Source organism: Sceloporus undulatus, chromosome 1 (genome assembly GCF_019175285.1).
Source record: "Sceloporus undulatus isolate JIND9_A2432 ecotype Alabama chromosome 1, SceUnd_v1.1, whole genome shotgun sequence".
NCBI lineage: Eukaryota > Metazoa > Chordata > Lepidosauria > Squamata > Phrynosomatidae > Sceloporus > Sceloporus undulatus.
In genome coordinates, this window is record NC_056522.1 from 132,245,226 (window position 1) to 132,261,913 (window position 16,688).

Below are 16,688 nucleotides of genomic sequence, written 5' to 3' on the forward strand. Positions count from 1 at the left end.
CACTGCTTTAGTACAAAGAAGAAGAAGAGGAGGAGGAAGAAGAACAGCTTCAGAACAGCTTTTTGTCCTATAGCAGACAGGACAAAGAGAATTACAAACCAAGCTATACTTGCCCTATGGGGGCCACGCTTATATGGCTCATTAGCTGAATGAAAGATTCTGACAATTATTACTCTCTCTGGATAGGCAGAGTTATCAGGCACAAATGGCTGTAAAAGAAGGCTTTTCCCCACCATAAGCTTTAATTAAAATTGCCTAGAAAGTTTAGGTATGAAGCAGAAGTTACAAATGTGAAATGTCAGCATGATCTAAAGCCTGTGGAGCTTACTGCTACATAGGTAACTGTGCCTAGGACTGAAGCCTAAGGCAGAATTTGTTTGTTTGTTTGTTTGTTTGTTTGTTTTAAAGGGTTAAAAGTTGCACACCTTCTAAAATGCATAATGATGTTTACTATTTATGATTGGTGGTACAAAATGCAGAGGAGCACAATAACTGTGTCTGCTCATCAGTTCTAGTATTAATTGCAAACATGAACAGGAAGAACTGCCTGTTTAACTTTGAGGAGATGTATCAAAATGTCTGCATAATAAGTAGTAGATCATTCCTGCATTTGCAAAAGTAAAAGATATTAAGTGAAACTGTGAACACCTGCAAAATTCACACAGTACTCTTTTGACGCAGCTGTTGTTCACTCCAGATTACTGGAGATATGGGTTTCTCCTCTTATATTGTCACAAATCTTTGTGGGCTAGGGTTGGAGGATGATGATCACCACTGTAACAACATGCACTGAGCTTCCTCTGATTATGAGCAAATATTTGAGCATTCAGCTGCTACTCTGCAATAAGGTTTGGTTAAGAATTTGGTTCATTCTTCTATAACTGGACACCTGCTTTAAAGCAGGGGAGGGGAGGTCCAGCGAGGGGCAAAATTAACACACACACACACACACACACACACACACACCAAAAAGAGATAAGAGTTCTTTGCTCCTCATGTCATTTTCCTTCAGTCCCAACATTTTTAGCATAACAGTAACTTAAAATTTCAGCTGAGGATTTAGAAATAGAATTTAAGCCTCCAGAGAAAAGGGGCAGGCAAAGTTAACAAGGGAATATGAATACAGAGCATCTAAGAGTTCCAAGTGTGAGTGAGTTCAGTGTCTCCTTCTCTGCAATGTTAGAAATTTGCGGACAGAAGGAAAATTTCATTGGAGAGTAGAATTCTTATTTTGGGGGGACAATGCCTTCATATTGCCCCTCCCATAATTACATCCCAGGGAGGGACATTTATGGTCCTCTGGGTGTTGTTGGACTGCAACACCCACCCATCCTATCTGACATAGCCAGTAGTGATGCATAATGCCTCCAAAAATTCTGGAGGATCCCATGTTCTCCATCTCTGCCTTAGAATCTTTCCTGTGAAATCTTTTCATTTCAATTCAACCTAAGTACTCCCACTAGACACAGTGCCCCAGATATTCCTGGACTTCAGCTCCCAGAAGCTCCAGCTGGCAGGGCCAGTGTTCAAGAATTATGGGAGATGCAGCCCAACAACATCTGGAGACCCAAGTTTTTGAATCACTTGATGTAGAAGTGAAACAAAATATCCAAGCTCTGCCCTGTTCTAGTCCTTTCTTGCTGGCAAGGAGAAAATACTGGGTGGAGTGGAAACTGCTGGGACCTCAGAAGTATTATAGGCTAGTTATAAGAAAAAGCAAACTGAGAAGTAAACATCCCTAAATTGTAGCTGAAGGTCAAGTGTGGCCCTCCCTTAGCTAGAGAGAGGTATTGATTCAGTACTGAGAGGTCCAGTGCTCAGTACTGGCTCTCTTCTGGGAATATATTAATTGTCCAAATATGGCACCAACAAACTAAGCATAATCTCTTCCTAGAAAGAAATGATAATAGCAACACCAGAATCATTATAGTGAACTACACATTATATCCAGAATAAAAGGAGAGTACAAGAGGAGACAGTACAGTAGATAGTACATTAGCCATATTCTGAAACTTTTAGCTCAAGTGGGTCGTCTGTGTACTGCTCTCTCACACTGAAAAAACACACAACAGAACTCTACATATGGTAAACTGGCAGAGCAGTGAAAGAGGTAAGCTAAAATAGTCTTGGCCACTTTCTGGTCTGTCAGCTTTTATTCAACTACAAATCCCATGACCCCTATCTATTGGCTATGTTGACAAGGGCTAATGGAAGTTGCAGTGCAACAACCTCACTGATAGTCCACCTCTGTGCTAAACTTTTCACCTCATTTTCTTCTTGAAGTTGCCGAAAAAAACTGGAAATTGCAGCCTCCCATCTGCAGACATGGTGCCTTCCAAGATTCCTGCCAACTTATTCTATTGCCTCCTGTGTTGTTACTAGAGCAGCTTCCACTTCTCCTGTCATGGAGATGTAGGATATGAGGGCATCTCAACCACATTGAGGATGTTGCTCTTCAAAAAGGATTTGTGCCTCCCGAAGAAATTTCCCTGCAATCCCCAAATTTCTAGCATTTCAGTAACTTAAAATTCAGTTGAGCAGGTAGAAAACAAAGTTTAGTCATCCAAAGAACAGGGGAAAGCAAAGTTGCCAAGGGGGGAGGTAAATATAAGTGGTTGAGACATGAAAGGTTTTCAATCGTTCACTCTCTGCAGTGCTAGAAATGTGGAAAATGGAGGATAATTTCATTTGTGAGAGGGTAGAATTCCCTCATTTAAACTCCCACCATACTCATGGCAGTACCTGACTGTATGGCTTTCTCCTGTGGGACAAGCATGCTTACAAATGGGGTACCACTTCACATAGGGTCATTTAAACATTCTCTCAGCTTTGTGGGAGCTGCTTAAATTAAACTTTGCCCCTTGAGTTTAGGTTGATATTTGAAGGGGCTTGAAGATTCCTTTTGTGAGACCTTTCATCTGACCTGTCCCAGACCATGGAAGATCCACATAAATTCAAACTAGATAATGAGGAAATCAAAATAGTTAGATTCCCATACCTTGGATCAAATATTGATCAGAATGGAGACTGCATTCTGGAATCTTGGGATCTGTAGTTTGTTGTAGCACCAGATCTCCCTGACCCAGACTTCCATTGCATTGAGCCATGGGAGTTAAAGCAGTGTCAAACTGCATTAATTCTACAGTGGGGATGCAGCCCGATACATTTATGAAACAGTCATTGGAATTCAAAGCTTACAACACATATTACAGATGTCTGGTAGATGTATTTTGTTATAGGGATGTAATTTTTGCTATGTTAGATATGGGGGCAACTGAAGGAAAATTACATTTGGGAAATTCCTAAGGGGGCAATGTCCTCATTTTGTGCCCCACCACCATAGCTATACAGTACCTCTGTTTCTGGGCCAGTTTGTTTGGAAAATTTAGGGCCAATTCACTTGTGGGATTTGGAGCAGATCTTTATTTAATTTCTTTATTTCCATAGCTCACAGCGTTCTATGGTAGTTGCATGAAAATCTTGAGGCATTTGTATTAAAACTCCTGTATGTCTTTCTCTGGAAGCAAAGTAATACCTCTGCCTGTAAAGAACACTTGAAAGGTATTTGCCCTAAATTTTTTACATGGGATTATATGGAAGAACACTTGGTTCTTACTGTTACTCAACTGTATCTTGTACTGTAACAGAGTGATCTGCAGTGTTACTTAACAGCGGTAGATTGGCTGTGATTGATGAACTTGCTGCAATCTAGACACCTGAACAAAAACCAAAGAAAAAAATCTTCTTTAGCATGCATTTATTTTCTTTTCAGTAGCTTTAGGACGATGCGCCAGATTTTCTTACATAAATTTTGTGCTGGTTATAGAAGCCAAATTTCCAGCAGCTACAAATGCAGATTACAAGCATCTGTTCATGTGATTACAAATTTGATATAAAGTGACTTTCCTCCCCACCCCACTCCATCCTGTAAGTGATTCTTAGAGAGACTCCATGGAATGGCAAAACTATGCTTTCCTCTTGGATACAGCTGTTATGTGCGACTTATTTTGAGAAATGAAGAGATGTTATCACTGGTATAAAGAGCCATCAGCTATTTAATAAAAAAAATCCCAAAGATCTAATTTTAGGTTGAGGTGATTTCATGCTACTCATTATGTCAAGCTAAACACATGCTCTGAAATTACATGTTTGAATACACACATACATATATCTCCAAATATTTGGCTTAAAGTAAATATCCAGTACTAGTGCTTGTGTAATAGCAGAACACCTATTACAGTACCATTATGAGTTGCCTGACCAGTTTGTGTCCCCACCCCACCCCTGGCCTGGCAAGTTTAGGCCTTTTCTGGTGGATCTTTAAAAATTATTTCCTCTGACAGATTCAGGAGGCAGCTTCCAGTAATATTTTATCATTTTTCATCAGGAGAAAATGGATCTGTTTTTAGAATTTCAGAGCTTTTCATTAAACTGTAAAAAAGTTTCAGAAAAAATCAAGTCTAATAAAATGAGACACTTAAAAATATAGGACAATAAAATCCATTGAAAATGATTAATTAAAAACTAGATGTAACTGAAGTATTAATAATTAGGGAAATAAATTGGGTCTCACTGTCAGCAGTGATTTTTGTGCATGTATGATGGATAAAAAGAGGTAGCGTGACTCTAACAGTTGGGATGGTATCCAAGAATTTCGTGCTTGTGTCTCTAGGGACATTAAAGAGTCTCTTGAGTCTCAAGGGACATTTACACTCAAAGGTTGAACAGGTTAAGTGGTTGACCATCTTAGCTGGTTCATATCATGATCGCCTACAGTGAATAAAAAATTAATGCACACAGCACAACTGTCTTTCAGACATATTTACTGAGTAAGGTAATGTAAACACACTCAGTACTTTACCTCACCTCACCTTACCATGTCATTGCAAGTAGTTTACCTTACCTTACTGTACTAAGTAAGGTAAGCTAAACATACATACAAATTTAGGACACATCTACACTGTAGAAATAATGCAGTTAGACACCACTTTAACTCTCATGGCTCCATCCTACAGAATCCTGGGATTTGTAGTTTTATGAGGCACCAGGACTCTTTGGCAGAGAACATTAAAGATCTTGTAAATCCCAGGACTCTATAGGATGGAGTGACAATACTAAAGTGGTGCCAAACTGCATTATTTCTACAGTGTAGATTCACCTTTACTCATACATATGGTAATCTGTAAAAAAAAAAAAAAGAGGAGGTCTACTGTACCTTTAATAGTTGTATGGAAGAGAGAATTTTGGTATGTGCAGCGGGCCAAGATGACATTCCTACTGAAATTCTACACGATTATTAAAAATACAGGAGTCCTGGTCTGTTTTACATATGTCCACCCTAGAAGTAAACTTCACCAAAAAAAAAAGCGTACGTAGCATAATACCTCTAGTTTTTCACTTGCTTTGTTTATTTCTAGCCTACTTTATGCTACCATCAGGCTCAAAATGCCTGAGTGCCGGAGTTTTTGGTACTGAAGAGTGCCATAAAAGCCAGGAAAGAATAATATTCTTCACTGAATATTTTTGAAACCTTGCTAAAAGTCACATGAAGCTTTCTCTGACACTATTCTGCTCTGAGTTACAGAAGCTCTCAACATTTCAGTTATTAAATGTCTTTTAAATGTTTCCTAGCTCTTTATTCAAATAGGCATTTTAGTTAAACTGTTTGGAGTCAGGAGTATTACTTATTCATAGCAGTTGGAATGAATTCTGAAGGCACTTGCAGATGTTTGCTCCATTAGTGAGCATGCACAAGCATTTTCCTCCAAAAAAGAGCTAATCAAAGAAAGGCCTGGAAGAAAAAGTTGGAATATAAACCATTGGGGAGGAACAACTATGAAGAACAGTATATCTATAGGTGACAAGGGGCTCATCAACCCCACAATACTCTGTGCATCTCCCAGAGTATTCTGGCCATAAATTCCCCCAGAATTTATCCCATACCTTGCTCTCTTTGCCGAGTGACAACAGGCAGCTGCCTTCCCACACAGTCCCTGTTCATCACCCAGCACGGCTGCTGAGAACAGGAAAGAGGCACCTCAGGTATGCTGTCAATGCTGGGCTCCTTGTTCTGACTCTAAGTGACTCGCACCCATAGAGATGGCACTGGGTCTGAGTGACAAACGGGGACTGTTGGTGGGAAGTCAGCCACCATGGCTACTGAAATGCCCCTGAAATCCAGCAGCAAAAGGTGAGTTTTAAAATGTGGCTTAGGGGGAGGAAGCTCTGAATCAGGTGCAGGCATCATGAAGACAGTCCACACCAGATTCAGGGTTTTGGCCCTGCAGCATGTAAGCAGGATGCAGCGTGGCGGGGGGGGGGGGGAGGAATCGAGTTAAAACACCCATGTAGACAAAGCCTAAGTGGAGGGAGGACAATTAGCAAACCAAGGAAGACAAGTTTTTTTCGACCCCTGACCCTGCACCCCAGAATGCCTGGTGCAACAACAGTCTTAGGCTAAGTTATGAGAGAACAGGAATTCAGCCTGTGCTGTATGAGGTTACACTCCCCATGAAGATGAAGGTTCACAGTTTGGCTTACTCTTAGGTTCATCCCTGAGTACTGAAACTCAGGTTTTTGTGATGGCCAGCAGTGCATTGGCACTGTGAGAGTTTGTAAAACAGATGCTTCTGTTCCTAGAGGCATCTAATGTGGCCACAATGACTCATGCTTTAGTTGCATCCTGTTTGGATTAGTGAAACATACTCTACATGGGGCTATCTTTGAGATGTTCAGAAATTTCAGATATTCCAAATTTCTGCAGCCAGACAAACTACTGACCAACATTGGTTATCAGGAGCATACAACACCCTTATTTCAAAAGCTCCACCTGCTACTAGTCTATTTCTAGTTACAATTAAAAATAATGGTTATGACCTGGAAAGCAACATTGTTACGACTTTTACTTCCTCTAGATAGTCAGGTTCGACTGTCTAGGTTATCTCAAGGACCTTATTTTCCCATACAAGTTTGCCTGGGTTTTGAGATCTTCAAGGGAGGCCCTTCTTGCCATCCCACGAGAGGTGCATGGAAGAAGATTTTCTTAGTGGCTTTGGAACTCCTTTCCTAGTGAAACTAGACTAGCTCTCCATGATATCCTTCCATTAGTTGGTGAAGACTTAGAGGGGAATAGATTTCAATAATGTGTTATATTGTATGTATTTGTTGCTTTTTAATGGAATGTTTTTAAATTGCTTGTAATTATATTGGCAGGTTAATTATAATTTAACTTACATACGTTTCTAAGTGATGTGAACTTTGGTGTGTATCATTTTTAATGCTTGAAAGCTGTTGAATCCCAAGCATGGGGAAAAGCTGGGGGGGGGGGGAATGGAGAGAAAGTAAAGAGAGATGCATATGACTTTTTTTGTGCGGCACATTACATTTGTGTCTCTAATAGAGGCTCATTATTTCATGAAATAACCACTGATGCACTTACAAACAGGGTTCCATCAGAATATATGAGAAAACCTCACATGAAAAAAATGGAAGCAGTACCTCTTCTCCAGAATCCAAAAAAACAACAATGGAGATGTTTTTTAAGTATAGTTTTATTCAAGGTCAGAAACTCAAAAAGACATCTGGCTGTATGCAAGTGCTTCCTGTGTTTTGCTTTGATAAGGCCAACTGAAAGCTGCTGTATTTTTAATTAGCTCTCCTACTCATGTTTGTTACAATGTCTTACAATAATCAACCACAGATTATTTTGCATGCATAAAAATGCACACATTGGAAACATGGCAGTTACATTGGAGCTGTACTTGCAACTTATATTTTCAAAGATGATGAAAATCCTACAGTGCTGTTTAAGCAAACCAGTTTTCTCCCAGGGATTCAGAGTAAAATCTGAAAATCTGCCTAATGTCATAATTGAAAATAACATTAAAAATACAAGGATAGGTACAGAGGGTAATTACATGTGATAACCAATACAACTGCAAACATTAATGCAACAACTGATAATATATAATCATATATATAAATGATGTCAGTTTCTGCTGTCTTGCATTAGCAGCTCATGAACTCAGAAGCATCATACAGTGCTTTTAACCTATTGAAGAAGCACACAAATATTTAGAATAAAAGAGGTGATGATACTCTTAGACCCTAAATATATACAAGAACACTTTGTAATATAGTTGAATATATGAACACTCATGTTTGTTTGAACAGTTTGCGAACCAGTTTATGAGAGCCAGCATGGTGTAGTGCTTTGAGCATTGGACTATAACTCTGAAGATCAGGGTTCGAATCCTTGCTCAGCCATGGGAACCCACAGGGTTACCCTCATCAAGTCATCCTTTCTCAGCCTCAAAGGGAGGCAATGACAAACACCCTCTGAACAAATCTTGCCAAGAAAACCCTATGATAGCCTTAGGGTTTGCATAAATGGGAAACAACTTGAAGGAACACAATAACAATATGCCTTCAATTAGTCTGTTGACTTTTGGTTGACCATGAATTTCATAGGGTTTTCTTAGGCAAGAAATACTCAGGTGTCCAACCAAATAAGGTATGATATATATTCAATAGCAGGAAAATGTAGAGTTTGATTGGTTAGAGACAGAAATTAGAATATAAGTTGGATAATATATAACCGGTTGAGAAAAACAGACAATCCCCTCTTGAAGAATATCTTAGAGATTTGAGTAAAATTGAAGGAAAAATTAATATCCACTGATTCCCCATTAACCCCAGTGGTGATGATGGAGAAATTTCCAGCAAATTTAAAGAGAGAATTAGAAAAGGGATTAAGGGAACAGAAAATAATTAAAATAAAAGATTTGGTAAAAAAAAAGATGGGTAAAACAGAACAAATAAAAGAGAGATTACAAGAGATAAACATAACTTGTGTTAATTGTACACAATTAGAATAGTGGACAATGAAATAGATAAGGGAAAATAATTAATGTAGAGATTATTCAAGATTTGAAAAGATAATTATACAAAGGGAAAATAAAGAACAGAATGGAATTTTAAAAGGTACCACAGGTGACATTTATAAAATAATACTGGAAACTGAAGAACAAAGTGATTACCTTAAAGAAATATGGGACTATGATTTGGAGCATCCAATAAATAGAGTTGGGGGAAAATATGGATTTATGTATTTTGAAAAATATGTCTGTAAGAATACAAGAACATTATTACAAATTAGTTTGTAGATGTTACCTGACTCCAGTAAGATTAAGTCAAACAAATAAGAAATATTCAGTGTTATATTGGAAGGGTTGACACATGCGATGGAGTAGTAAATATGTACAGTAATTTTTAGCAAATGGTATTTGAAGAGATAAGAAAGATAATACGACGAGTCCAGTTATTGCATTATTATTAATTTATGACAAAATTAACTGTACCCAAGCTATTAAGGATTTGATTACAAATTTATTAACAGCAGCAAGATTAATGATGCCGAGAAAATGAAAAACTCAAGATGTCTATCAAATAAAGGAATAGTGTAAAGAAGTTTGGGATATTGCTATTAATGTTAACATGTAGACTTAAAAAATGATTATTGAAAGACAATGTGTTTGGAGACGTATGGAAGAAATTTGTGCTGGCCAAATGACTGTAATAAAGTTATTATTGTATGGAAGAAATTTGTAAAGTATGTTTTTTAAAAGAAAAAAGGTTTATATCTCATACGAGAGCTATTGCAACTTTAAAAAACAAATTAATTAAATGGTAAAAGGGGTGGGATGTACTTTGTAGTAGTGCTGAAAGGATTTGTGTGTGTTATTTGATTTTTAAGTTTATTCATGTGTTTTTAATATAAGTTTTTGAAAGAAGTTTTAAAAGGGAATATTCAGAAGTGGTTTAACAAGCTCCTTCCTCTGAAATATAGCCTACAGAACCTGGTATTTGTTGGTGGTCTCTCATCCATATACTGCTGACTCTGCTTATTTTCCAAGATCAGATATGATCTGGTGCCTTTAAGGTATTTACTAAGTTATAAACCCTATCATAAACCCTATTAAATTCAGTAGGCCCTCTGGGTAATGATGCTCAGGGCCATTAGGTACACAAGAACATCATATTGTTGCTCTGTCTATCCATCCATCCATCCATTGTTATAATTATACTTTTAAAAAAAACTGTTTCCTTGAATCTACTTCCTAGATGGAGAGATGAAATACTAAAGAAAAGAAGAAAGAGTTTTTACACAGCTATCATTTCTTGGAAACTTATTTAAAAGAACAAGTGCATTTTTAGGACAGCCAACAGTCAAAGTCAACATGATGGCAAATAACAATAACCTGAACTGATATTGCTGAGCACATATAAGCCCTGTTAGATGAAGCCAAAGGTCTATCTAGTGTTTGCTCCAGCCTCAGAGGGACAGGCCAGCTTCATCGAGCCTAGCCCAAAGTAAGAAGAAGGCCCTCCCTCCATTCCATCCACCATTACCTGGCCTTAGAGGGAGAGAAAGGTAGACCCATCAGGCCTAGCCAGAGAAAAAAGAAAAGCCATCCCTCCATGCCATCTGACATCATCTTAGCTCCAGAGGGAGTGAAGAACCACTGAACTTGATCCTCTTTCCCACTGCCATTTCCTGCTCCTTTTGTCTCATGTCTTTTTAGATTGTAAGCCTGAAGGCAGGGAACCATCAGAATTACTATGTGTAAGCCGCTCTGAGAGCCTTTGTAGCTGGAGAGTGGGGTATAAATACTCCAAATAAATAAATAAATAAATTTGATACAGAGCCCTTGCCATGTGCTTCTAAAAAGCTCTGCAACAGAGGTTGAAATTGGTGGTCATCCTTCCAGAACTTAACATGAAGTAGCATACTGCTTCTGAACCTAAGGCTTTATTGGTAGAGGTACAAGTATTTCAAGACAGCATATTAAATGAAACTAATTGTGTCCCACAGGTTTCCTGTATCTGGTGGAACATCAGCAATCAACCTTGGCAGTGCTTCTGTGGCAGCCGAAGCACTCAAGTCACCTTTGTCCTCACCTGCTCACCCAGCATTATTATCCATCTGCCAAGAGAACTTGTGCCATAATGGAGGAACTTGCCATCAAATCTTCCTTCTGGATGGTGTGGCCTCTTTTCAGTGTGACTGCCCTCTACATTTCACTGGTCGTTTCTGTGAAAAAGGTAACCCTTCTGTGCTTCACTTTTCATCACTCATCTTAGCTTTGAAAAGTTTGTGGTTCTTTACTGATTATTGATAGTTCTTAGAAGGTGTGGTGTAAGTTGGTTGACTTTCCTGGAAATAAGTTTGTGTGTATTGTTTGTGTTGATCTGCACCACTACACCAAGGATGATGGAGAACAGCTAAATCCTTTGGCAGAAATGGAAGCTTACTGGTGTTCAATGAATGCAGCAACAAACAAAACATATTCTTTTCTCTATCATGCCATACCCCAAACCAAGGAAAGTTTGCCCTTGGAGGCCACTGTGTCTTCCAGCCATGTGTGCCTATTTGCCCTCTGTGGGACATGGCCAAAAGTGTGTACAAGCAAGGGTTTATATTATGTGTAGTGTGCCTTCATGTCATTTTTTACTTCTGGCCTGAAGATAAAAGAAGCTTTTGTGCACAGAAAAGGCTTACACGTGTATCTCCTTCCTTCTAGAAGCACTGAAATGGAGAAACAAAAAGCAAAATCTCCCCCCCCCCCCCACTGCTTCCTATGACTAGTTCAAGAGTTGTGAAAATGGAGGACTGCTAATTTCTTACAGAAGTATGGTCTCATTTCCCTTATCTCCTGGAATACTGTACCTGGATGAACAGTTTGATGATGCCTCCCTGAACTGATGCCTATTCTCTGTGCAAAATAACACCTTTATCAATCCCACTTTAGGCTGTGTGGATACATTCTGACAATCAGAGAGGAAAGACCTTTTTTTTCTTTTCTTTACTTTTCTATTGTGAAAAGCTCATCCTCAAATGGATAATAGGACCTAGTCTGCATGGTGCAGCATGATGTGCCATTCAGCAATACATAAGGGAATGTGATTTTTAGTGTTCCCTGTTTAAAAGTACAATGTAATACATTAGGAGCACATCCAGTCTACTATCTTCTCTGATAGTTTATTACAGTACTTTTCTTTGCAATCTTTTAAATAATGGCTCAAAAATGCAAACTCTCAAAAGCAAATGGAAATGATAACCAGAATCCTGTTGGGCATTATGTGGCCTAATTCCAAGTTACACTAGCAATATTATTTTTTTACTTGCTTATGTAAGACAGTATCCAAAACCCTCTTAATCACAGCTCCATGCCAGATGGCATGGAGTGGCTCTAGAACAGTCCACTGTGTAGTTTCCCTGTGTGGAAGCCTTAACTCTACTGGCATTGAAAAGTCAATATGTGTTGTCATAAGATCTTAATAACATAAGAAGAGTAACTGTTGGCTCAGATGCTTATTGGAAGTCCACAAACAGTCCATGGAAGCAATCATCCTCTTCTGCTGTTATTCCCCAGCAACAGATATTCACTGTTCACCCATTCTAATCCTTGCCAACTCAAAACTCTCTTATTTCACTCCTACCTGATGCTCCCAGGTTTATCAGCTCCAAAACAAACAAAACCAAACAAGTTTCATTTGTATACCACTTCATACCACCTAAGCAATGTCTAAGCAGTTTACAACTGTAAGCTAATTTGCCCCCAACAATCTGGGTACTCATTTTAGCAACCTCAGAAGGATGCAAGCCTGAGTCAAGCTTGAGCCCTTTTGCTGGTCTTGAACTTGCAACCTTATGGTTTTGAGTGAGTGGCTGCAGTGCAGGCATTTAACCACTGCGTCACCAGGGCTTAATATCACCTAAGACCACCACCACCCCTTACCATAGTGAGCAAATTTCTCATTCATATTTTACTCCCCTTAGTTCCCTTATGTTTCTCATGGAAACCAAGTAAAAGTTGTATCTGCTTTAATCACTCTGACCTGATAAGTGGTGTGCTGGGTATGATCATAACTCAAGACAAAACATCAAGCATCAAGAAATATTGTCCAAGAGAAAAATAAAGTTTTAACAATGTAAAATAACACAATACATCCTATGTATTAATCTGTATGAATATCAGTTGCTTCTTTGTCTTTAAAAGATTGCACTGTCTTTTTCAAGTATTTTTAATTATAATTGTCTAAATTTTCTGCCCATTTTTAATTACCTAGCATAACTGGATTACTTTTGAAGTTAAAGCAAATAAAATGCTGAGACTTTTTTTGGGGGGAGGGGGGGAAGGATAAACATCATATGGCAAAAGGGTCAATATCTGTTCCTTTCTTTATTTTCAATCATAGCTCTTTTATTCAATTACTTCCCAGAAACTTCATTTCTTTGATATGTGTGGTATTTGGTTTAAATGACTGTGAGCATCTAAAGCACATTCTCCTTTCGTTGACGCTGGATAATTTCCATTAGTGTTATTGGGAATTACTAGTGTGTAGCAAAATGAAAGAGTGCCCATATTATAATTAAAGCTCTAATACCCTTCTAATAGACTTTCTATTGTATGAAATAAGTACAGGGCAACTACAGCCAAAACTGCACTTGCCAGATTGTCAATATATTTGAAAGTAATGGAAACCCAGGCTGCAATGCTAACTGAAAGTAGGTCATTATACTGTATGCGAATTCAATAAATGACTCTGGACTACAAACGATGACTCCTAGTTAATGAACCTCAGATTTCAAAAAGTAATGATTTTTAAAAATCTTTTCCCCATGTTGGTTGTAAATTAAATTGCATTCATGTATTTCAAATTGATATTGGTGAAGATCTGATCTGTGGGATATTTTGCACATTTGTGTAAATGATGCAGTGAAATTAAAGAAACATTGTGCAGAGGGCAGTTCAGAACCTGCTGCAGGGAGGCAAGGTGTGCTCAACATCTCACCAGCATCTCTTTTTCGCCCAAAGATGCCTTGCAAGCAACTGAGGATCAGCAAGTCAATTCCCATTCTATCCACCCAAGAGACCTACCTAAAAGATCTCTAGAAAGAGAGACTATTTTCTTGGCCCTTTGGTTTTTTGTTGACAACAAGGAGAGCAGGAAGACTGGATTTAGCCCTGAGGTCTTCAGCTGTTGAACTGTAGCCTAGAGAATCCCTTGAAGTCCCAGTACTAAATCAAGTGAGGGTAAGATAGCTTTTAATATGACAACTTCTCACATCAAGTGGAATTGCTCACATTAGTCCCATTTCATTGCTTTCCTGCGCATTCCTGCCATTTTTCCTGATTGACTTTCTATATTTTTAACATGATTTGGATAGGTGGGAATGTTTTCCTCCCTGTTATAATGAGAGTAAAAAAAGATTTAACAACTGAATTCCAAGTTTTTAAAATCTTTTTATTACACTTAAAGCACTAACATACTTTTGTATATGGCAAAAACAAGCATGTATACATAATTACAATATAATTCAGCTACTAAACTAACATCTACTACTGACTTCCCCTACGTAACTGATGGCTATCTACCACTATTTGCTATACTTCCTTTATATAATTTTATATTTCTCCTTCTACAATATACAAACTCTGTTTATTTAACGAAACCAGTATTGATTCACATCCCCTTACTTAACTGCAAATAAGTAATAAACAATTCTCTCTCTTTCTTAAAGTTATTTGAAGAGTTCTTTCATCAGTATTGTCAATTTGTCCATTCCCACAAGTTCAATCACTTTCATCAGCCATTCTTCTTGTGTATGAATAGCAGTGACTTTCCATCTTAGAGCATATGTTATTCTTGCTGCTTTGATCATATATTGTAAAGTCCTTCAATGTTTCTTCTCAGTTTGGTCATCCAGCATTCCAAGCAGAAAACGTTTCAGGTTTCATCTTTACTTTAAAAATACGTTACAACATATGGTGAATCTGAGTCCAGTATTTCCTTCATCTTCTTTATTCTAGATTTCCAACATTTCCAACATTTGAGTTGTTCCTATACATTTTTTAGAACATCTCTTGCATCAAATACCATATATTCATCATGTTATAAAAATTCTACCTCAAGTCATAACTCAGTGTGAATTTCAAACTCCTTGTCCCCCTTTTTCTCCATTTTTCAACTTCTCTGTGGCTATCATGCCATGACAGCAAAGCCCTGTCACCACAAACAATTAAAATTCTTAAATCTTGGTGTGTGAAACAATTGGCTGTCATAGTCAACTGAAACCATTTGGCCCCTAACATTTAGCAGATGTTATGTTTATGTATTTGAGAGGAGGTATGAAGGAAAATAAGTTACAAAGTTTTGATCCTAAATTCAGCATTTGTAAAGGTGTGGCACAAGCTTTGATTAGCTTCCCACCAGCCAAGTCAATCTCTGAGAAAATACAGCTACTTCTGCAATTTCTTTCATGCTAGTGTAATTTCCCAATAGGATTTTAGTCTTAGTTTGCTTTAGAGAATAAGCAAATGCACAGTATTTTATTTCTATTATGCATTTCATTTAATTCTTTTCTTCAGCTTCTCTATTTTTAGACACTGAGTACAATACCTCTGCTTCTTACTTTCCATTCACTTAAAAATATATATGCTTGGGACATGAAAATAGTCCCTGTGCTTTTACAGGAGAGGATAGAGAATGTAATTCACTTATAATAACCTCCTTCTGCTCATTAGTGTTAAATGATTTGGAATTAAATACTATCCTTGGCTTTTTTTTTTGCTTATTGTCTTACATGCTGTTAACAGCGTGTCCACTCCCTAAATGGAAAGGATATTTGGTCTAAAAGGTAGTAGCTTGCATGTACATAATCCTTTGTGACTCTGATCCGCTTTTGATAAGCCTTAAAAAAGAGCAGTTGGTTTTGGTGGGAATGATCAACCAGTGTATCTGTTTAGTCCAAGTGATAAAGGTCTATCTAAACTGTTTGCATTTTCAAATCAAAGGAAGAAAGTGTTTCTAAAATTTCCACCCTTCAGCACATTATTATGATCCTGTGTATATGGTGATCTGTAGCATCTAGTTGTATTTGTGCTGAGTTTGTGGTTCATCTACTGGAAACTGCAACCACCTGTGACTACTTTCTTTTAATACAAGCTCTGCTTCATGTGTTAGTGAGTGACAGTCTGCTTTACTGAAACCTTTTCCTCTTCCCCCTTGAAAAATGAGTCAGGATCTACTGGTGAGTTTATTACTATTCTTGTCAACTACCCTGCATTGAATAGAAATCTCCAGCCATGTAATGTGTGAGGGAAATGCATGATCAGAGCAGTCAGGTGGCCTAGCTATGGCTAGTTTATACTCTTTCAAAATGCAGCCAGGCATAATCTTGTTTTTAGAATGTAGTTCCAGGTTATAAATTTATGTATCTCTTTGTAGATACAAAATAAAATTTCAGGGGCAAGGTTAGTAGCCTAAACTTGTACCTGACACAGTGCTTTCTATGCCTAGGACATTTTCTTTTATAAATGAAAGACAGTGGCCCCATACAGACTGCCAAAATAAAGCTGCTTCAGGTCACTTTGGAGGTATGCTGTTTAAATGATGCAATCGTCCTAAGAATCCAGAAGCTGTGCCAAAGCCATGCTCCAGTCCTTAAGACCAGAACGTGGCTTTGGCCCGGCTTCTGGACCCTTAGGACACGTGTGTCATTTAAATAACATACCTCCAAAGTGACCTGAAGCAGCTTTATTTTGGCCTGTCTGTATGGGGCCAGTGCTGGCAAAAAAAAAATCTTACTGATCCATCAACCTTGTATCCACAGTGAGCTGTCC

General features: G+C 38.1%; 1 protein-coding gene across 1 annotated transcript in view; it reads left to right on the forward strand.

The window, feature by feature from the left end:
- The window catches only part of LOC121925326 (protein eyes shut homolog), a 361,923-nt gene that overhangs the window by 281,340 nt on the left and 63,895 nt on the right, over nt 1–16,688 (forward strand). Inside the window, exon 12 of the mRNA XM_042457345.1 lies at nt 10,874–11,103. Coding sequence (XP_042313279.1) covers nt 10,874–11,103 — 230 coding nt within the window. The remainder of the gene's footprint in view (nt 1–10,873; nt 11,104–16,688) is intronic.